Source organism: Balaenoptera musculus, chromosome 17, assembly GCF_009873245.2.
Source record: "Balaenoptera musculus isolate JJ_BM4_2016_0621 chromosome 17, mBalMus1.pri.v3, whole genome shotgun sequence".
NCBI classification, from domain to species: Eukaryota; Metazoa; Chordata; class Mammalia; order Artiodactyla; family Balaenopteridae; genus Balaenoptera; species Balaenoptera musculus.
The window spans coordinates 79,332,496-79,356,519 of NC_045801.1; the positions used below are offsets into that span (position 1 = coordinate 79,332,496).

At 39.8% G+C, this 24,024-nt stretch overlaps 1 protein-coding gene across 2 annotated transcripts in view; it reads right to left on the reverse strand.

The window, feature by feature from the left end:
• The window catches only part of SNTG1 (syntrophin gamma 1), a 206,273-nt gene that overhangs the window by 25,764 nt on the left and 156,485 nt on the right, over positions 1–24,024 (reverse strand). For both annotated transcript variants that reach the window (XM_036830508.1, XM_036830507.1), the window contains 2 exons: positions 9,453–9,605; positions 4,839–4,931 (listed from right to left, as the gene is read on the reverse strand). In XM_036830508.1, the coding sequence (XP_036686403.1) occupies positions 4,839–4,931; positions 9,453–9,605 (246 nt within the window). The remainder of the gene's footprint in view (positions 1–4,838; positions 4,932–9,452; positions 9,606–24,024) is intronic.

Genomic DNA, 24,024 nt, shown 5'->3' on the forward strand with positions numbered 1-24,024 from the left:
TATCTCGGTTACCTGGTGACACCTGCCTGCCAGAAATTTGTTTGTGTTCCAGACCAAGAAGTGTCCCGGGGCAGTGGCCGTCCTGAGGCTGCGCGGTGCAGGGACCAGCTTCCAGAAATGCACCCGGGCATTAAGGCCACGATACATGTTGTCTCTTTATAATACCTGGGTCCTGTGCTAGAGCACACGCCACTGGAAGGGGTTTTTCCAAGAAACTTAGAAAAGTCACCGAGACACACAGTATTAGAAAAGTGAGCCCGATCCTTAAACAGAGTAACGACCCAATGACGTCTCTGTGGCTACTTTCAGGAGAATAATTCCCCAGGGCTGCTCAGGTCAGAAGCTCCGGTGTCATATGTGTTCCCTCCTCTCCAAGCCTGGCTGAGGGCGCCTCGTCCGCATTGTTACCCAGGTCCCTACAGCTCTGCAAGCTCCCAGGTCTAAGCCACATGCCCAATAACCTCCCCTCCCCCTCCTCCACTCTTCTCCCCTCCGAAGCATCTTTCCCAAGGCGCCAAAGCCATCACAGACGGCATCATGCTTCTGCCATCAGGTCTTGGCGGCTTTGGTGGCCCTCGGCGCTGTGGCGTGTCAGCCCTGGGTTCATCACCCCAGATCTGTGCTCTGCCACCGTGGACCGGGCGCTCTGCCCTCTGACTTGGTGTGGCCTCAGCCATGCGACCTGCTGTGACCAGTGGGAGCCTGTAGATGTCCTAGCAGCAGGGGCACATGAAGAAGGACTGCAGGTAAGGCTTGCTCTGTCCTGCCTGTGTCACCGGCAAGAAAAGGACGAGCCGGGCTGACCTCCTGGGTCCACAGGAATCAGGAGTAAGGGGAGCAGAGCCAGGTGATGAAGCTTGAGGGAACCACCACGTGAGAAGTAAGTACTCACTGCTCTAAGGCGGGGGGGTTGTCACTGTGTGTCACCCGGCAATGCTGCGGCCGCATCGGCCACCAAGACCAAGGTCCCTGCTATCCGGTGCTGCCTGCTTCATTCTGGACACGGCCCCTCTCCTGGTCCTGCCAGCGCTGTCACCCTGGCTGCTCAGACCCCCACCCCCCCACCCCACCCCCCACCCCACCTCCACCCCCACCCCCACCCCCTGCCGGGTCAGCCGACCATGATTACGGATTCCGAGGAGAAAGGCAGTTTCCTCTGAGTACCGCCCGGGGCTCCTTCCCCTAGTTACACGCTTCCAGGCCACCCCGAGCAACTCCCTTTGCTAAGAACCAGTAAACCTCAGATGACCCCTTTAGCGTCCATCCTCTCCAGCAGGCGCCGTGAGAACAGGGACCTCTATGAAGCAGAGACCCAGGAGGACTGGAGGGAAAGACACGTGTGTTGAGTGCTACTTATGTAGGAGATGCATCAAGAAAACACTCATTTTTATATTCTCGAACTTTCCTTTTGGATTTTTAACAACTACCTTTGATAGGAAAGAGTTGAAATATTATTGAATAAAAAACATAAATCAAAAATGAAGGTCTAATTCTATTTTTAGAAGTTTAACCCATGGAATTTATATTATGATTATGTTGTAACTATATAAATGCATTCTAGAAAAAGTCAAATTAAACATATTGTGAACTGTGTGTGTACATGAAGGTCATATGTCCTTGGCAAAAACAGTAGACCAAAGATCCTCAAAATTAGTATCCTTCAACTTATCCAAGACACAGAAAAGACTCTCAAAAATGAGAAGTATGAATATAAGCCATATTAATTTCCTTTCAAATTTTACCTTGAAACACTGTAAAAATTAATGTCCACTTAAAGATGTGAATAGATTATGAAGATTAAGATACTTCATGAATCACAAATGTCAATATGTTAACAATTAATTTGATTCTAAGCACAATTATTTGGGAACAGAAGTCCACTAATTTTTTAGAAAAAAAATCTAGAAAACAAGAGGGGAGTGATTTCAGATAGGGTGACACTGTCTCTCACTGCACAGAATATAAGTTCCTAAAATTCAGGTCACCATGAACATGCATGGGTTTTACAAATTTCCCCCAGATAATGTTTTCAATTTATATTTAATGAAAGTTAGTAATGGGGACAAGAAGAAAACATAAAATCATTATAGTAGCTTTTAACATACGACAGGGATAATTCTTAAAAATGTTACATTTTTACTTCATATTTATTATCTTCATTGATCTTTTAGCCAATCATGATTTCAAAAATATTTTTAATACGCTATGTGTTAATACTAGCTCTTAGATACCCTGAAGCAAAGAAGCCTTTTAAGTATTCTAAACTAGCATTTCTCAAATTCAAGTATTAAAACATTTTTTTAAAAACTATCAGACAATAACAATTTTGGGGAATTGGTAGTTCCAGAGTTTCTACCTGGGAAAGAGGAAAAACGTGAGTGATACTGTCTTTTCCTCTTACCCAAGTTTAAGACCCAAGGTGTAATATTGTAATGGACAGTCACACGGATGTACTGGACCCTGGAAGTGGGTGTCCCCCCTGGGCTGCTGCATGATGAGTGAAGGGGAGGTCCAAAGAGGGGGTCTGATGCCTTCATCCTTGTTTTGATACAGATGAAAACCCCTTCTTTATTTTTTGTTTTTTGAAAATTTCATGGTAAAAAAAAGTTTGAAAGTTATTCTTCTAAATTATTGAGGGGAAACAGAAATGTCCATTACTTCAGTCTTGCCTCTACCCAATCAACGGAGTCTGTACATGTCGGCTAGGGTGATCTTTCCACAGGACAAATCAGAGTTAGGTCCAACAAGCCCTGGACCTTGATCACGTGGCCCAGCCACGGGGAGCTTTCCTCCGGAGCTGTCTCTCTCCATCCCTCCCCTAGTACCTTACCTTTCAGTCATGCCTTCTGTGCACAGTGAGTACTTTCACCCTCAGTCTGTAATCATGTGCTCATTCCATCTTCCCAGCCACCAGAAGCGTTCTCTCAGGCAGGCAGCAGAGTGCAGATGCCAGGGGAGGACAGATGCTCAGAACTAGGGTCTGGGGTTTTCCCAGTTTCTCTCAACCTTGATTAACTGTTTTACAAATTTTGTTTTGTCAAACACACATCTGATCATTTCCTTCCTATGTCTCAAAGGCGTCCAGGGTATTCTTAGGATCAAATCCCAATACCTTAACAGGACTCCTTTCATAATCTGGGTCTCAGTTACTCCCATACTTGATCTCCATCTCTTCTGACCTCAAATTCAACTTCCTTCCTCACTTACAGGTATTTGTCTGGGTAATCTTACCCTTGGTGTCTCATTTTCTGAAAAGCCTGTCTTGAGTTCCCAAGACTGACATATATATCCCCCCAAGTCTCTCAATAGAGTGGAAGTATTCAGTAAATATTTATTTACAAATGTTGCCGCTGAGGTATCTGTTTACATTGGAAATCTGTTAATAGGTATAATTAATTAATGCACATATGCAGGTTTAAAGGAATATAATGTCAGAAAATCCATACTTTTAGTTATGGGAATTATATTTGTACTACAACATCATACTTTGACACATTAGTGAGAAAAGCTCTGAATGAGTATTTTATTCAAAAGAACATCTTTGTCATAGGACAGGTTTAGGGCAGTCTCACGTGAGGCTCATTAAAAGAGCCACAGGCACCTGAAATTCCATAACTAGAAAAGTATTCTTCGGCTTCACCAAAGGCAAGGCACTGCACGTCAAATCTGACCCATATGTGTGGGAATTAATTTCCCAATGTCGAAATATAAAGAAACATTGGCCACCCTCAGACAATGTGAGCTTTTGGGTGACAATCTCGATTGCAGAGTCATGAAAAATCATAAGATCTCCGAACACCAACCCACGTCCCACTTGGCTGGGCCCAGCCGGGCTGGCCCATTAGACACCAGTCTTCCCCAGGATCAACAACCTCCCAGGGCATCCTCTGTGCCCTCTGCCCTTCTCACACATTTATATTGCTCTCATTTCATTTGCATTTGATTTTGACAATCCTGTACACGGCTTAACTTCTAGGTAAAGCATAAGTTTCCCAGTAAGGGATTACTCATTACTCCTTAAATAGTGAGAAGGAATCTATCAGTTTACTTCTCAGGTCATACTTGGATAAGGAGAAAGTGGGCTGGGTCTAAGGAACTGATGTCCTCATCTTGGGGGGAAGGGGAAGGGGACGGGGGGAAGGATGCCTTCCTACCAGAGCCCTAAGTCAGGAGCTGCAGCAGTGGAAGGAGACTAAGGCTGGGTAGGGGTCATCTGAGCTTTCAGACTTTTTAGACATGACTGGCTGAGAAGTGCCTGTCACCATTTGATGTATATCACTCCCAGAGACACATCCTTTGTGGAAAAGGTGTCCAATCAGACAGTACAGTCAAGGGTTCACAAGGTTACGCTCCCTGGCTTGGGGCCTCTAAACCCTGAAATTCCCCCATCCTATAATTCTAACATATTACCTATACAACTAAAAAAATACATTTCCTCATTTTGATATTGGAGATGCTGACACAGAAAAATAGTAAAGGAACACTTTTAAAAAATTGTTTTGAGAGAAGAAAATTTCCCTTCATTATGAGGCCACACTTTTAGTAAAAGAGAATATATATATATATATATATATATATATAATATATAGACATATATGTATATATAGTACATGTATATATACACTTTTTATGGTTATAATGTTTTCTGGCAACACATTTGTTTTATTAAAATTCAATCTCTTGTTTCTCTATAAACATATTAAGGCATAATTTACCTCCTATTAATAGAGACGAGGACCTTAAATCCAACCCCTGAAAACCAGTCAGAGGTGCAAGCAACCCCGTCGTCCTTGATTAGGACCCAGCCCACGCGTCCTCGCGCTGACCACGCACAGTACCTTGGTCGCAGCGTCAAAGCAGATGAAGCCCGTGCTGAAGTCGATCGTGAGCCCCCTCAGGTGGCCTTCCAGCACACACGCGTATGTCTTGCACTGGGCAGAAGAGAAAACTGTTACTTTCATGGGACTCTGACCCAATGTCAGGGTCAACGGTCCACACATATCAGACTGTGTCACAACCCCTGTGATAAGTTCCTTATACAACAGCTAACTTTATTTCAGCAATAACTGTATAAGGAACCTGATGTTGTCAACATCCTAGTGTCAACAAAACACAGGCTGAGTGGTTGTTGACCTGCCCGGGGGATGCAGGGCTGAGTTTCCAGTCCTGCCCTGGTGACCTTGTCTTTACCTTGTGTCACACTGATGCCCTTCCCTATCTTGGCAATAAAACTGTATACACATTTTTAGGTGTAGGCAAGATGATGTTAAGTTGTCATATTCTGTAGCTAAATATCACTGCATTTTTATTAAGCTAAAAGTGAATTATTAAAGATTAAGGTATTACTTACATTCTTGGCATATCAATTTCATTGATATTATTAAAAAGAGAGCTCTCAGGCACACAAACAGATTTAATAATCAGAGCAAGAAATACAAGAAACGTCTTAATCTTAAGAGTCTCTATACGTTTATCAGTGTGGTACAAGTTATGTCCTAAAGACATTTACCTTTCCTAGTATTTGTGTAAGCCTATTGATTCTTCCAAATCAATAATTAATGATTGTTCACACTGAGATCAGATTAAATTACAATTTTACTTATACAAATAGTTTGGGAAAACTGGTAAAATATAGATGCTGAAATACAAGAATAACAGATGAGAAATACACACTTGGGGCTTATATGAAACAATGCATTTTTATGTCCATAGGCCAGTTTTATTTGCATTTAATTGCAAACTGGAGTGGGATATTCAAATCAAGAAAAACACCTTTGTTTTAAAGACTTTTTTGATGTGGACCATTTTTAAAGTCTTTATTGAATTTGTTACAATATTGCTTCTGTTTTATGTTCTGGTTTTTTGGCTGAGAGGCATGTGGGATCTTAGCTCCCCAACCAGAGATCGAACCCACACCCCCTGCATTGGACGGTGAAGTCTTAACCACTGGACCGCCAGGGAAGTCCCAAGAAAAACATTTGTAATTCACAAAGGGGAGAGAGAGGGAGGGAGAGGGAGAAAGAGAGAAACCTATCTCAAGCAAATGTTCGATACCAATCCTTACGTCATATTTGTGTTTATAATACTGTGTATAAAAGTACACTAAGTGAATCTCATTCTGACTAACGATGGCTAAATGCATCACGTTGCCTCCACCAAAAAGCTATATTCATGTGTTTAAGCCCAATTTGCATTGGAAAGTTATAACCAGATTATTCATTTGGAGTTTAGTTTTTCAAAAAAGCAGATTAGAAAGCAAATTTAATGGGCCTTGTAAGTTTATTTGTGGGTGTAATTTTATTTAATACATGAACACCTTACCTTCCATGCTTGTACCCACCTATTACCACTTTATTAAAACTACTATCAACTTAAGGAATATCCAAGGCCATCTCATTTTCTCCAATTTAGACATAATTGCTTGCTATTTTCAAGTAACATTATTTAAAAAATATATGTCAGGTGGAAACACCTTCAGTATGGAACATTAAATTTTATCTCATTAAGAACAGAATTATGAATTAAATTACATTGCTTCAATAATCATTAAATCGAAACAGGTACGATATAACTTGAGACCCACTGAAGTTTTATTCTATGATTTATAGTCTTAATAAACATATGTAATGAGTATATTTGTATGTTTTAACATTGAAATGTTTGATTTATTGTTTAATTTCTATGTTTATTTTATAATAAAATTGAACTATAGCTAGAAAAAAGCAAAAAAATTATCCTTTTTAGGGAATTTCAAGCTAGAAACACTTTGAAAGATTTTTGCACAATTATTATATATTATATATAATTATTATATATTATTTTGCACAATTTTATATATTATTACACAATATTTGAAGATACATCACACATAAAATGATTTTTTACATGCCCTTTTGGATGACAGCTAAATGTCTATAGCTGGATAAAGCACAATGAAAGAGTCTGAAATAATAACATTAAAAGAAATAAATTTTTGAATGGGATACACTTCTTCACAGAAAGTCTTATTTTAAAAGGGTTGTATTAATTCATATTGAATTAGTGTAAAAAACAATTATATGTCCCTTACTAGTATTATTCACTTACTCTGGGAAAATTGTTCAGAAATTGGACAAATAAAGGTACTAAAAATACAGTAAATTAATTAGGCTTAACTCTGGTACTTTGAATACTAGGCGAATGTGAGATGTAATTCATGCAAATTTTCATATTTCTGTTTCAATGTTCATTACATTTTCTACTGTCACCCTGGGAAGTATGGCTAGATTTTAAGGTGTTAATTGAAATGACAATGTAGGATGTTTAGAAATACCTGCTTTCAGTGAATTGTCCTTTAAATAAATATATATTTATATCAATATTAAGTACATTAGAGATCAGAAAATATTTAAATAGATAAAGGAATAGATTAGAAGCTAGAAAATGTTACGGTGCAGTCCTGTTAATGAAAACTAATTTCAAAATAAAAATAGATTAATTTATTAATTTTTATTGTATTAGTCAGTTTATTAATTTCCTACTTTTATGCCTGTTTCACAATAGGAATATGTCCTCTCTTTATTTCTTTACCAACTTTAGTGGAAGTGGGAATATTAAGAACATAGAAGTAAACCACAAACTTCTTCATGTAAATATATTCACATCTTTGAATTTTGAAAATAACAGAACCACAGTGTTCAGTCATTGATTACTGATTTCTGGTAGAGTAAACAAGGGGAAATTATAAAATCTATAAAACAACCAAAAGCTAAAAAGACATTAAATATTTTTCTTTTCACTTACCATATGCATCTTAAATTTGTATTGTGAATACGTAAGGTGCTAGTACAAAGAAATGCATTGCTCAGGACATCAGTTTAGAGAATGTGAGGTCCAGATTTAAAAAAAATAGTAAAATACAGTGAAACAACATAATTTTATCTCTATCTCACTTCTAAACATCAGGAGACTTAAAATGAAATTTTAAATTGAAACCAGCAGGTAGAAATCACCATGTATTTGTTTCCAAGTGAAGTGTGATATTCTAGGGAAATGATAATTAGGAAAACCCAAAACTATCAAAATAAATAACAAAAACGTCAACTCCTGTACAACTTTATACAATGCTTTAAAATTGTCTTAAGTGTTGATACTTGGAATAAAATAATATTTAAGGTATTTTTCATCTTTCTACTTTGATATTAAAATATCTATTTACTAAATTGAGGTTCTATACAGCTAAATTATTGAAACAACATTTCTCAGTTACTTTAACATTTTTAGGTAATGCAGATCAGCAGAATATGAGAAAATGTCAATTAAGCAATGAAAAAAGTGAAAATAAGTCTTCTCCTGTTCCCTTCCCCTGATTGTTATGTCATACTGGTGTGACCTGATGGGTTGAATATAGAAATTTGTAGTCAGAAGAAAGAAATTAACACATGTCACATATCAGTTCAACATAATTGAACAACTATGCACCCAAGTCCCCTGTTACAGGCAAGAATCCCGGGATAATAATGCTGTTCTGTCATCACCATACATTTGTTTTCAAAATTGTGTCCGTGTGTCTATTTAGGTCCTGGCTCTATGACTCAAGTGCATCACAACTGCTCAGTTTTGCCCTTGGTCTCTGTTAAGGGTCAGTTAGGGGTCAGCTGCAGAGCCTGTTCCCGTCCACGGTCCTGTGAATTGTATAGGCTACAGGTTTATGACATTTGGTCTAGATATAACTTCACAGTTAAGAGAGAAAGTTTAACAAACATCTGCCGATTACTCATGATGTACAAGATGCACTATACTTCAGTCGGTAGAGGAATAAAATAATCCCTGGAAACCCACAACTCAGTGTGGGGATGACAAGCACTCATCACTCCAGCGCAAGCAGAGCATGGGGAGACCTAAGGAAACGGATGGAAGAGACTGTGCTCGGCGGGGGCGAGCTTGAACAGGATTCATGTGGAAGGGGCAATGGCGGCAAAGGGCAGGGCTGACCGGGGATTAGCAGAATTGTCCTGGATGATGTGACCTCTGAAAAAAGCTTCAAATTCCCTGTGTCGTTTTGAAGAGAAGGCTTTCTAGCAAGAAAGAGCCTTGTGAGTGAATGAAGTCGTTCAGGCTGGCAATTAGGTGGCTGTGATTGGAGACCAGGAAATGGCTTTGTAAACGATTAATTAAAATAAGAGCATTTTCTACTTTAGATTTAAGGTAGAGCAGATTCTAATTAAAGTTAGAAATATGTTTTTGATGAGTGGTAGGAAATAGCCTAGAAAGATCAAACTGTAGAAAAATTAAAATGTTTTTCAGAGCCGTGTTGCACTTCATTTAATAACAATGGCTAATTATTGAACATTTGAGAAGGTCAGGACTCACAGAAGTGCATCTTTATGCTCCTTTGAATTTCTATTAGAATTCTAGGGGAGTGGTCATGCATCTTTGGGGGTCACAGGTCCTAAAACTCCACCGACTCTCACCTGTATCCGTTCCACTTCCAGAAAGGTTGCCGTTTGGAAGGCTCTTTCCCACTGGGCGAGGTCAGAGTCTAACTCCACGGAGAAGTAGAGATCCTCCCCAGACTCGGACTGCACGGTGAAGCAGTGTTTCCGCCGGTCCAGCAGGTCGCTGTCCTGGTGAAAATCTGGAGTTACACAGGCTGGCACACACCAGTTCTACTCTGACAGGGCCACACCTGGATCAGTGCTGACCAGTGGGTGGTGGGGGTGCTGCGGTGACAAACATCACACTCTATGACAGCACTAATTCTCCATTCAGATGGTCACAGCAGACAATTTCCAGGCCTCAAAGTCTATAACGGAAACACTTCTCTGAACTGACACTGAGGCATGTCCATAAAACAGAAATTAGGATTTCTGGCTTCAACTCTTACTAGCAAGGTAACTACCAAAGCATTGAATGCTTGAGATTCAATTCCTTACTGTACAGATGGATAACACACAATTTCTCTTTTCCCTTACAGAGCTGTGAAGATGATGAAATTAAGCAATACTTATTAATGTATTTGCAAATTTAAAGAGCTTTATAAGCATGGTATCTTATATTGAGTTGATTTCTATAACCCTTAAACTATCATGGGAATATTCTTCTACATGAGATATGAAAAAACTGTGTCCAACATGTTTCAGAAATTTTATTGCTTTTTAAAAAATACACATTTACCTTACTTATGTAACTGTATTTCATTAAGTCAAAAAGACTCTGACATGGCAATTTCTTGGTCTTACTAGAAGTTTTCAACTAATGTGTTCATGCATCTGTATGTGTAGCAACTTCAGAGATGTTAAAAGGTAAAAAGAATGCAGCTAGGAATTGAGGAAAAATTGTAAAAGAGAAAGTTGGGGAAATGACTCAGAATACTATAAACCTGATTCCATACATCACAGAATGAAAAGGATATTTATGTCTTATTCAGCCAATATGACCAATGTGGAAAAATAGCTTGCATTTTAAATTATATTAACTCAATAATTACATAACTTTGACTTTTTTGTGCTATGTAGAAATACATCAAAAGTAGGTGAAGGTAATATACATGAATGTTAGTATTTCCATTTTTATAGCTATGGCAGCATACCAAGATATTAAAATTACTTTTCTAGTAAAATGTCACTGAATACCTGCCAGAGTAATTATTTTCAAAATCATCTGGCCTTTAAATTATTACTCATATATTCACAGATAAATCTCATGATCTGAAAAGTAAAAATTTCAACTTCTGAAAAAAGTAACTGAAATAAATATTTACAACTATTATTTTTAAATTAATTTAAAAGAAAACTCAAGGCATTTTAGATATTAAAAAATCAATTACAATCAATCCAAGTGAACACTCTGTATAATGTAAGTCAATTCATTTTGGAGGATTTTAGTTGCCTCATCTGGGAAAAGAAGGAATAAAACTTTAAATTTGCTCCTTTTCCCTGGGAAACTGGAATCCCTGATATAAATGGACATAATGGCAAATTTCAGAGAAAACATAAAGCATATTCCTCAGATACAGTCTCTAAATTAATCTTTACAATAATCCATGAAAATAGTCTGTAATCTTCCTTTCCCTGAAGAGGGAAATAGGTCTTGGATGTGTTGGTCCCCATTTTAGAAGCTGCTTGGCCCTAGGGATTCAGATCAGATCATTTGGGAGTCACTCAGCCCAAGTTCAGATGTCAGTTTTGCCTCTTATTTCTGCCTCTCCTAGAATCAGTGCAGGTATTTCTTAAAAGAGGATGATATACCTGCCTGAAGTTCTTGTAAAGATGAAATTAGTTGATATATTTATATATTGCTTAGAAAAGTGACATGTATATTAAGTGCTCCATTAATCACTAATATCACACAGTATCATTATTAATCACAATATCACCATCACTAATATTGACTATTACTAAAAAACTGGATTGGATCAGACTCCAGATCCAAATTACGTTCCAGTACACACACACACACACACACACACACACACACACACACAAACACACACAAACCGGTGATACCACTTATGGTGGAATGCAGCCTGTAGTAGGAGAGTCGGGAAAGCTCCTTTTCTAATAAAATTAACTAACAGTATCCACATTGAAAAAGAAACATGCTTGTCTGAATGTTTATTATGCAGGCAAGTTTGACTCTTCCGCCCTTCTTTAGGCATTGTGTGTGTGTGTGTGTGCATGTGTGTGTGCCCAGACAGGTGTGTGAATCCTGTCCCAGCACATCACATATACTACAAAATGCTCTTACAGACATTAGCCATTATGACTTCTATTTTTGAGAAAATTAAGGCTTACAAAAATCAAGGGACTTTTAGACAAAAACATATTCTAAAAATTCAGAGATCCTAGATTAAAGGTAAAATGTGTTTTAAAAAATATACCTAAGGGAAAAGTAACAAATAACATACAAGGGAATCCACATAAGGTTAACAGCTGATCTTTCAGCAGAAACTCTGCAAGCCAGGAGAGTGGCAGGGCATATTTAAAGTGATGAAAGGGAAAAAACCTACAACCAAGATTACTCTACCCAGCAAGGATCTCATTCAGATTCGACAGAGAAATTAAAACCTTTACAGACAAGCAAAAGCTAAGAGAATTCAGCACCACCAAACCAGCTTTACAACAAATGCTAAAGGAACTTCACTAGGCAGGAAACACATGAGAAGAAAAAGATCTACAATAACAAACCCAAAACAATTAAGAAAATGGTAATAGGAACATACATATCGATAATTACCTTAAATGTAAATTGATTAAATGCTCCAACCAAAAGACATAGACTGGCTGAATGGATACAAAAGCAAGACCTGTATATATGCTGTCTACAAGAGACCACTTCAGACCTAGGGACACGTACAGACTGAAAGTGAGGGTGGAAAAAGATATTCCATGCAAATGGAAATCAAAAGAAAGCTGGAGTAGCAATTCTCTTAACAGACAAAATTGACTTTAAAATAAAGACTATTAAAAGAGATGAAGAAGAACTCTACATAATGATCAAGGGATCAATCCAAGAAGAAGATATAAAAATTATAAATATTTATGCACCCAACATAGGAGTACCTCAATACCTAAGGCAAATGTTAACAGCCATAAAAGGGAAAATCAACAGTAACACAATAATTGTAGGGGACGTTAACATCACACTTTCACCAATGGACAGATCATCCAAAATGAAAATTAATAAGGAAACACGAGCTTTAAATGACACATTAAACAAGATGGATTTAATGGATATTTATAAGACATTCCATCCAAAAACAACAGAATACACTTTCTTCTCAAGTGCTCATGGAATATTTTCCAGGATAGATCATATCGTGGGTCACAAATCAAGCCTTGGTAAATTTATGAAACTTGAAATCATATCAAGTATCTTTTCCAACCCCACCGCTATGAGACTAGATATCAATTACAGGAAAATATCTGTAAAAAATACAAACACATGGAGGCTAAACAATACCCTACTAAATAACCAAGAGATCACTGAAGAAATCAAAGAGGAAACAAAAAAATACCTAGAGACAAATGACAATGAAAACACGAAGACCCAAAACCTACGGGATACAGCAAAAGCAGTTCTAAGAGGGAAATTGATAGCAATACAATCCTACCGCAAGAAACAAGAAACATCTCAAATAAACAACCTAACCTTACACCTAAAGCAATTAGAGAAAGAAGAACAAAAAACCCCAAAGTTAGCAGAAGGAAAGAAATCATAAAGATCACATCAGAAACAAATGAAAAAGAAATGAAGGAAACGATAGCAAAGATCAATAAAACTAAAAGCTGGTTCTTTGAGAAGATAAACAAAATTGATAAACCATTAGCCAGACTCATCAAGAAAAAAAGGGAGAAGAGTCAAATCAATAGAATTAGAAATGAAAAAGGAGACGTAACAACTGACACTGCAGAAATACAAAGGATCATAAGAGATTACTACAAGCCACTATATGCCAATAAAATGGACAACCTATAAGAAATGGACAAATTCTTAGAAAAGCACAACCTTCTGAGACTGAACCAGGAAGAAAGAGAAAAAATATACAGAACAATCACAAGCACTGAAATTGAAACTGTGATTAAAAATCTTCCAACAAACAAAAGCCCAGGACCAGATGGCTTCATAGGCAAATTCTATCAAACATTTAGCGAAGAGCTAACACCCACCCTTCTCAAACTCTTCCAAAGTATAGCAGAGGGAGGAACACTCCCAAACTCATTCTACGAGGCCACCATCACCCTGATACTAAAACCAGACAAAGATGTCACAAAAAAAAGAAAACTACAGGCCAATATCACTGATGAACATAGACGCAAAAATCCTCAACAAAATACTAGCAAACAGAATCCAACAGCACATTAAAAGGATCATATATCATGATCAAGTGGGGTTTATCCCAGGAATGCAAGGATTCTTCAATATACTCAAATCAATCAATGTGATACACCATATTAACAAACTGAAGAATAAAAAGACATATGATCATCTCAGTAGTTGCAGGAAAAAGCTTTTGACAAAATTCAACACCCATTTATGATAAAAACCCTCCAGAAGGTAGGCATAGAGGGAACTTTCCTCAACATAATAAAGGCCACATATGACAAACCCACAGCCAACATCGTCCTCAATGGTGAGAAACTGAAAGCATTTCCTCTAAGATCAGGAACAAGACAAGGTTGTCCATTCTCACCACACGGCCTGGTTGTCTTTACTGAAACTCTTCTTTTTTTTAAGTAGGGTTTTCCTTCTGTTTCCTGTCGAAAGCTAAATCTAACACATACTAAGCTAGTGAAGGAGCATAAGCCAGGCTGCGTGGATAGACTGAAACACGGGGATCCTTATCAAGGCTGTGACAGAGGGCGGGTTAGAGGACAGGGCCTCAGCTGGGTCAGTACATCCCCCAGCTCCCGCCTAGAGCCCTGGACAAACAGCCTCGGCTTTGCTCAGAGATTAATGTAGTTGCGTCTGAATCAGGTAAATTCCATGCCAGATGGGACACTGTTTGGGAGAACGTTATTCTCTTAAACTACCACTCTCCTAGGGTCCTGGTCTGGCGGAATGTATCCCAAACTCACTTTTCTAAGCCACTCCCCCCATAGATTTCTGAACCTAAGAATTCTAATCTTAGAACATGTGTTCTAATGCCAACAGTCAGAAAAAAATTGTGAATGGCAGGTATATATTTTTTAATGTCTTTATTGGAGTATATTGCTTTATAATGGTGTGTTAGTTTCTGCTTTATAACAAAGTGAATCAGCTATATGTATACATATATCCTCATATCCCCTCCCTCTTGCTTCTCCCTCCCGCCCTCCCTATCCCACCCCTCTAGGTGGTCACAAAGCACCGAGCTGATCTCCCTGTGCTATGCGGCTGCTTCCCACTAGCGATCGATTTTACATTTGGTAGTGTATATATGTCCATGCCACTCTCTCACTTCATCCCAGCTTACTCTTCCCCCTCCCTGTGTCCTCAAGTCCATTCTCTACATCTGCATATTTATTCCCATCCTGCCCCTAGGTTCATCAGACCCTTTTTTTTTTTTTTTTAGATTCCATATATATGTGTTAGCATACGGTATTTGTTTTTCTCTTTCTGACTTACTTCACTCTGTATGACAGACTCTAGGTCCATCCACCTCACTACAGATAACTCAATTTTGTTTCTTTTTATGGCTGAGTAATATTCCGTTGTATATGTGTGCCACATCTTCTTTATCCATTCATCTGTCGATGGACACTTAGGTTGCTTCCATGTCCTGGCTTTTGTAAACAGAGCTGCAATGAACATTGTGGTACATGACTCTTTTTGAATTATGGTTTTCTCCGTATATGCCCAGTAGTGGGATTGCTGGGTCATATGGTAGTTCTATTTTTCGTTTTTTAAGGAACCTCCATACTGTTCTGCATAGTGGTTGTATCAATTTACATTCCCACCAACAGTGCAAGAGGGTTCCCTTTTCTCCACACCCTCTCCAGCATTGTTTGTAGATTTTTCTGATGATGGCCATTCTGACTGGTGTGAGGTGATACCTCATTGTAGTTTCGATTTGCATTTCTCAGATGATTAGTGATGTTGAGCATCCTTTCATGTGTTTGTTGGCAATCTGTTTATCTTCTTTGGAGAAAGGTCTATTTAGGTCTTCTGTCCATTTTTGGATTGGGTTGTTTTTTTTTTTTTGATATTGACCTGAATGAGCTGCTTGTAAATTTTGGAGATTAATCCTTTGTTAGTTGCTTCATTTGCAAATATTTTCTCCCATTCTGAGGGTTGTCTTTTCATCTTGTTTATGGTTTCCTTTGCTGTGCAAAAGCTTTTAAGTTTCATTAGGTCCCACTTGTTTGTTTTTGATTTCTTATTTAATACACTTGAATCAGTTTTCATTATTGATTGATATCAGCATTTTCCCAAAGACATTATTATTGAAACAAATAGAAGCTTCACTACGATAAATTAGCATAACTAGCACCAGAAAAGCAAACAAACAAGAGACACATAAAACAATAACATTAATTTCTTATAATATTATTCAGGGTTGACTTTCAATATTGCCTATTGAGATTAATGGTTTTAGTTAATAGTTATAAGATTCATCTTTCAGATTTCAATCCTAATATTCTAGTTCTGAGGATAATTACATCATGCTAAAAAAAAATCCTCAAATCCATGCTTTGAAATCCAAAGAGTATATGGCTTTTAGGAGAACAGGCCATCCAGTGTGGGGGGTCGGAGAAATGTACTAGTTGTTCCTACAGATGTGGACATTAGAGGGTCAGTAGGAATTGTGGCTGGTCATTTGGTCCTGCCTTTAAGAAATAATTCAAACAGTCCCACCTGTAAGTATTTCCAAAGAATGAAACTCTAATTCTCAGCCTTTAATACTTGGCATGTGAAGACTGTTCTTCAATCTCCTAACACTCCTTTTCTGAAAACTGGATCCCTCACACTGCAGTGTACACTAATTTATTCTTAATCTTTCTTCAGAGGCGATTGAAAACAGGTGGTCACCACTTTTTAAAAAGTAACCTTTTATATCCTTGAGGACAATTATCAAGCCACCTTTTGGCTTTCTCTTTATGAAACCAAGTGAAGCAAATTATTTTACCTTTCCTCAGGGGTACCGTGCCTTAGCTATTTAATGATCTTAGTGTCTCTCCACTGAAATCTATCAACTTTTTCCTAATCCTTCGAGTAGTAAACGATACCAGCTAGCCAGGATGGACTCATCCAGATCTGACTAGCATGAGACATAAAATGGGTTCCTTGTGTCACCTAAAATCACACCTCTGTTTATGTACCCCAGGATCCTGTTTGCGAGCCGTGTCTGTGGAGATTTAAAAAGTGAAGATCATTGTGAGAAGTGGTATCTGGCTAGCAAGCCTCTCATAAAATGTGTTCAATTAATCCTGCACAGTTTGTCAGATGAAGGGGAGGTCTGGGGGCCAAACTGCCCAATTAGTTCTCATGATATAGATGATATCATCTCCAGCCTGGCTCCTGGGTCATTTTCTAAAGAACACCTCAGGATAAAACTGAACGCTGTTTACATCCAGGACCATTAGATGCTGTCTTTTTCTCTCTCTCTCTCTTTTTTCTAGTGATACTTCTTTTTAAACCAGCAATAATAACTTTCAACTGTGGAAACATTTTCGGGCGGCGTTCAAGCTTGCACGTACCCCCTGCAACCTCAGAAAGTATTTTATCTCGGCCCAGTCCGGTGCCCACGGTGGGTGCTCAGCTGATGGTCACCCAGGAAAGTTCTGCACGCCTGCTGTGTGCCAAGCACTGCTGTGGCGTGCCGCCCAAGCACTGAGCATCTCTGTCTCACCGAGACTTGCTTTGAGCGGGGATGAGACAAATCAGAGCGCAAACAAGGAAATGCTTATTCCTAACAAGTCAGATGTCGGGAAAGCCTGTTAGCGCTTTGGGGGGCGCCAGCCCCAGGGGCCGTGCCATTTATACAGAATGATAAGAAAGGGCTCTTCAAGGAGGTGACACTTGAGGGCAGGCATGAAGGGAGAGAGTAAACTGGTATTTGGGATGTCTGGGAGGGCTGCCGTGAGCCAGCGCAGGGCGGAGGCCGTGGGGCGGGCGGCGGGTCGCTGAGCAGAGGGTGGGGGGCCGGGCGGGTGAGGTGGTCCAGGCCACGGCCCCCTGCAGGCGCCTGAAAACTTCGGATCTTGCTTCGCTTCGAACTGAACGCTAACGGGGGCAGGTTTTAAGGCAGGAAGATGGGTGAGAAACGGCAAGACTCACGCGGGGAGGCGTGAGGGTGATGGCGTCGTGGAGACGGGTGGGGTGCATCTGCTGAGGTGCCAGGTGCGAGAGACAGACTGGAGGTCGGCGCCTGAGTTCTTGGACGTGAATGGCAGGTGGGTCAGGCCGCCAGCGAGGGGCTGTCTGGAGCGGGGGCATGTTCCCTGGGAGGTGTGGCTCAGACGTCCACATGGAGCGTCCAGCTGGCAATAAAGACATCAGGTGGGATGCAGGGCAGAGCTCTGAATAGCTTCACAGTTATTGGTGTATAAATGGCATCGAAAGCAATGCGATTGGAGATTGATTGGGAAGAAAGTGAGGTTCCAGGAAGGACCATTAGCTGTACTGGATCCTTCTGAGTCACTTTGGGTCCTCGCCCCTTTTTCTACCTAGTAGTACAACCACCAAAACATATTTCAAGAATAAATTTCCTTTCATGCATACAAAAATAAGAGTATTGTCATTTTTATACATTTCTGTTGAATAGAAAATAGGTTATGTGGTATACATAAGTATATATAACAATGAATAATTTAAAACTATATAAAATGCTGCGTACATACACACATATATACCCTAATGAAATACGCTTTAATATACATAACACTGTTGGAAAATAGACATTATAAAAATAATTGAGCACGGTACAACTCAGAGCCATCACTTATAGCTGGAATGAAAATACCACTCTCTCCTTTTGTATGTAATTCTTTTCCATTACTGACTTTTAAAAACCTATATGCTTTACAATGTTCATTGACTCACTTTACGTTTCAACACAAATAAAATACAATCACGGGACGTTTCTAACTCTGATTTTACATAAATACAAGGCATACAGGTACTCTTCTGTCCCAAATAAGTTTAATTTCTGCAATCTAATTTGATGAAATCTTAGTTTACGCGTTACAAGTGATCTATTATGCAGCATATATTGTATTAGCTCCCAAATTATCAGATCAATTAATAAATACATTCTGTGTCAATTTATCTTTTGTTTAGATGGCTAGCTATGACTTCTGTGTATTTGAAGGCACTTCCCCAGAAAAACAGCAGTATAGGGGAGAAGATAAACCGAACAGAATGAAGTTTAAATATGTGTTGAATTTTATCATATTGTGTGTGCATGTCCTGACCTTAGGGTCCTTCGGACGGAAACCCAGTGCAGATGGGAGGTCTCTCCACTGCGGGGCACCCGCTGTCAGGGGGCCCGAGCCGGGCGGAGCTGTGAGCACGCGCCTTCAGTCTCCCTGCTGTGTTGCAGCCTTTGCTTCTGTGTGACCAGGGCCCCGGGGTGCCGCCCGCGAGGACCAGAGGTCAAACGGGAGGCTGGTGAACAAAGGGAGACAAGCCCGAGCGGGGAGCTGGGGGGCGTGGGCGGAAGTGGTGGACAGAACGACTGCCGTCCTCTGCCCGCGTCCCCCTCTGCCTGCTCTCCCTCACCTTCCAGGGCGCGTGGGCCTCGAGCCTCGCCCAGCAGAGAGAGGGGCTGCAGCTGGAGCTTCGTGAGGACAACACCTCACAGTCCGGTGAGAAAACTGAGTCTCTTTGCCGGGCTTGGAACACAATCACGTAATTTTACACTGTGTGTTCACCAGCCTTCGTTCACCAGCCTTTTGTCCCCAAGTCAAGAAGCCCAAGCCCATTAAGAGCTGGTTATACCAGGATCCCTGACATGATGTGCAAATTCTACGTGAGCACATCAGGAGAAGCCTGTTGGGTTCATAGTGCTTGAATCGGTAGATTAAGCAAGTCTTTTTTTTTTTTTTTAAATTTATTTTATTTTATTTATTTATTTATTTTTGGCTGCATTGGGTCTTTGTTCCTGCACGCGGGCTTTCTCTAGTTGCAGCGAGCGGGGGCTACTCTTCGTTGCAGTGCGCGGGCTTCTCACTGTGGTGGCTTCTCTTGTTGCGGAGCACGGGCTCCAGATGCGCAGGCTCAGTAGTTGTGGCACGTGGGCTCAGTAGTTGTGGCTCGTGGGCTCTAGAGCGCAGGCTCAGTAGTTGTGGCACACGGGCTTAGTTGCTCCGCAGCATGTGGGCTCTTCCCGGACCAGGGCTCGAACCCATGTCCTCTGCCTTGGCAGGCGGATTCTTAACCACTGCGCCACCAGGGAAGCCCCAGATTAAGCAAGTCTTTAAGATGAAATTGCCTGTTACACAAGCACCCCTTCTGCAGAAGCGGCGTGTAGGCCTGCCCCCTCCTCCCTCTGGCGCACAGCTAAGCGGGTGGATGGGTGAGTTGTAGGAATTTCAATGATGGAGTCGATTATGTGCTCAAAGAAAGTCCCCTAATGGAGGACAGTGGAGAAAGAGCAGCAGCAGGGAGTCAACCAGCCAGGCTTGTGTTCCCACCTCTGCTGCTGGCTGTGCAACAGGAGGTCCCGGGAATGACTGCACAGGGGCTCCCACCGCCGGGACAGAGGCGTCCGTGCGCGGCTTCCACTTGGGACGTGGTACCAGAAGATCTGCCCTCGAGTGATAGCCTTGTCTCTGGTCTCTGGGGCCTGAGTTCTCGTTCTGTGATGTGTGTGGTCGTCACAGAGCTGACACCACACCAGGGAGAGGTGACCTTGAAGAGTCACAGTGACCTCACCCCAGAGACGTGGGTCCAGTCACTTCATTTCCAGCACTTGCTCAAAAGACTGTCCTCTGATTCCAGGGACGGAAGGGACACATCATTCAATACTTATTTGGACTAAGGTAAAACACATCTAGCCCTTTACATTTGCCAGACGGTCATATCATTCAGGAAATGGGATAAAAGTAGAGGAACCGCCTTGGAGGACACGACCGATGCCACTTTAGGGTGACACACATTTCAAGAGCAATTCAGAGACAGAATTCCCTAACATTTATCCAGTGCTTATGAAGTACCCTTTCTTAGCTTACTTCTTCAAACCAACAACCCAGAAGGGAGCTATAATTATAATTCCTGACATAATGGTGAGAATCCTGAACTAAAGGTAGCTAAGTAGTTTATCAGTGATTTATTGCTGGGAATTACTGGGACCAGAAGTCAAGCCCAGGCAACCTGCTGCCGATAAATACTGTACACACGCGCGTGCTCTTTGTCTCAACCCACTAACCTGGTAATCACGTTAGTACGGTATTTAGAAACTGAACAGAAACATGCAGTGCGTGACGGATGGCTGAAGTGCAAACACACTGTAGGGAAACAAAGAAGAACGTAGTAAAATTATCTAACGGGATAAGAGTAACCATAAATCTATTGCTAAGAATTGTCTTTGTTCCTATTAAGTACATTTGCTCTTCCGAACGAACAATGATACAGGAAGAGAATGACCACAGTAACTCCAAAGCAAAACTGAACTTTATTCCGTGTTTTGATAAAACAAAAATATATCAAAAGGCTATTACTTCCAAAACATCATAACCAATATTTCCAAATCACAAAACCACACCCACACCCAAACACACACACACACACACACACACACACACACACACACCCCTGTAACTATAGCTACATATATCCTCGGACAAGAAAACATCTCACAGGAGTGCATTATTTCCCTCCCAATAATATTTTGTTGGCCACAACAAATTGAAACTCGATGAAGAATTTTCTCAATAAATAGTTTTTTTAAAAATTAGGAACACAGTTGATTTTGACAAGATCCAACTGATTGATAGATGTAATCCCAAATGTAAAATTTAACTGTTCTAATTTTGTTATTTAGAAAAATATATGTTAATTGAAAATATTTTGGATATTTCAGAGCCAGAGAGACTCTTTTCCTTACAGATGAGATATAACAATTTTAAAGCTGCCAAACTGAAAGCGGAAAAAACAGGTAATGAAATCTAATCACATAAGTTAAATTTAATAAATCAGGTTCGTGTATGTATTAAACAACGAGAAAACTTAACCCGCTCCAAAGTCCATCTCTAACAGTGGGTCTTGACACACTCAGTGTAACCATGACAGGTTGGTAGGACGGAGTAGCGCGGTTCCAGAAAGTGGGATCCTTATGTGCAACTTCTGCACAGCACTCGGATAGGTGTCACCTGGAGTTCCTCTAATCTTCACTCTTTGGGATGGTGAGCAACAGGCCTGATCTATTCAACTCTTTAAAATATGCAAAGGATAAGCAACACGAGGCGGGCAGTGCTCAGTGTGTGTTGCTGAGCTTCTACAAGAAACACTATCAACCACAGAAGTTGATGGCATTCTAAAGAAACAGCTAGCAAAATAACAAGAACAATATTTTTCTTGATAAAGTACTGTGTAACAGCAAAAGTATAGTTATTACTAATAAAAACGAAGTGATGTGATTGAAAACTGGTACTGCAAACTCTCTATGCCACTGCATCATTAAAAAAAAAAAAAAGAGACTTCGCTGGTGGCGCAGTCGTTAAGAATCTGCCTGCCAATGCAGGGCACACGGGTTCGAGCCCTGGTCTGGGAAGATCCCACATGCCGTGGAGCAACTAAGCCCGTGCGCCACAACTACTGAGCCTGCACTCTAGAGCCCACGAGCCACAACTACTGAGCCCGTGCGCCACAACTACTGAAGCCTGTGAGCCTAGAGCCCATGCTCTGCAACAAGGGAGGCCACCACAATGAGAAGCCTGTGCACCGCAACAAAGACCCAATGCAGCCAAAAAATAAAATAAAATAAGTAAATAAATAAAAAAGGTATTCTAGACCAGTTTGAAGGAGAGTTCAACACTTTTCTTCAAGGGTCTGACATCTGGTTTCCTTCAGTTTTTAAAAATTTTATTTATTTTTTTATACAGCAGGTTCTCATTAGTTATCTATTTTATACACATCAGTGTATACATGTCAATCCCAATCTCCCAATTCATCCCACCACCACCCCCCCGCCACTTTCCCCCCTTGGTCTCCATACGTTTGTTCTCTACATCCGTGTCTCTATTTCTGCTCTGCAAACTGGTTCATCTGTACCATTTTTCTAGGTTCCACATATATGCGTTAATATACGATATTTGTTTTTCTCTTTCTGACTTACTTCACTCTGTATGACAGTCTCTAGATCCATCCACGTCTCTACAAATGACCCAATTTCGTTTCTTTTTATGGCTGAGTAATATTCCATTGTATATATGTACCACATCTTCAGTATTAAAACTGTATTTTCACTTTTAAAAACAGTAATATAAGCTTTTGGAAGGTCAAACAGTTTTAAGATTTCATACAATAGGAAATTTGCAAGGCAGAAACCTCCTGTGAACAGAAATCCAAAAGTATTAAGTCTAAAAAGATTATGGAAAAACTTACAATAGACCTGAAGGAAGGAATTTAAACTGAGTAGAGGATTACAAGTAATCCTCTTCTTAAGGGATGAATCCTTGAGATTGGCACCAAATTGATTTGGGCAACAAAACTAATTTTCTAGCTTTCTCTTACGCAAAGGCTATGTTCTACTAACTGCCCACACAGAATTTTACTAACCAGAAAATTCATATAGAGATAAGTTGTCACTTATTTTAAATGCTTCAAAAATATTCAATTTATTCATATTTTATGTGTTGTATAAAGTTTTATTTAGAATATGCTAGGAAGGTTTTCCTAACATAGTTATACTGTCATATTTTATTAAAATTACTGGAGTATATTAAAATATTAGGATTTTAAAAAGCATTGCTCCCCAGTGCTTATTTTCAGAATGATAGTCAGGCTGTGCTTCTAACTCAGAATGAAGGGGAAGGGAATTCTGCAACATGAAGTTGTAATAATTCATAAATATCTTGCTCTTAGACCCACTTACATGGGGAAGGAACGCCCCCTAAACAATTAGCTATCAAGAAAGACAGAGAGAGGATTTTGGTTTATCTGGAAAGCAAGATTAAACATCTTCTGTGCATTAAGTCCTTCATGAGAAGAAGTGACTGAATCCTTTTATTACCACATCCTTTTCCTAAGAGATACTTGTTTGGTTGAAATAAGGACCTTGAATTGCTTTGGAAGCTTCATGAAAACACTCTAAGGCTGTACTTTTTATAACTAAAAGGACAAACAAACATTTGAGGAATCAGATCAGTCACAGAAATCATGTAAAATTATTTAAAACATTTGACAAATCAGTGTTTTGTTCACCCCTGAGATAGAAAAATGTAATGCAAATGGTATAACTTAAGGAAAAAATAATAATGTAAGAATGATACGGATGTGTGTGTCACTATATAAGGACAAAGGGAAATGGTGAGAACTTCCAGAATGAAAAGAAAAGTAATGATGCCTTTGAGCTTTCAAGAGTGTAAATAGGTCAATAAAACAAATTTTTAAAAATGAGAT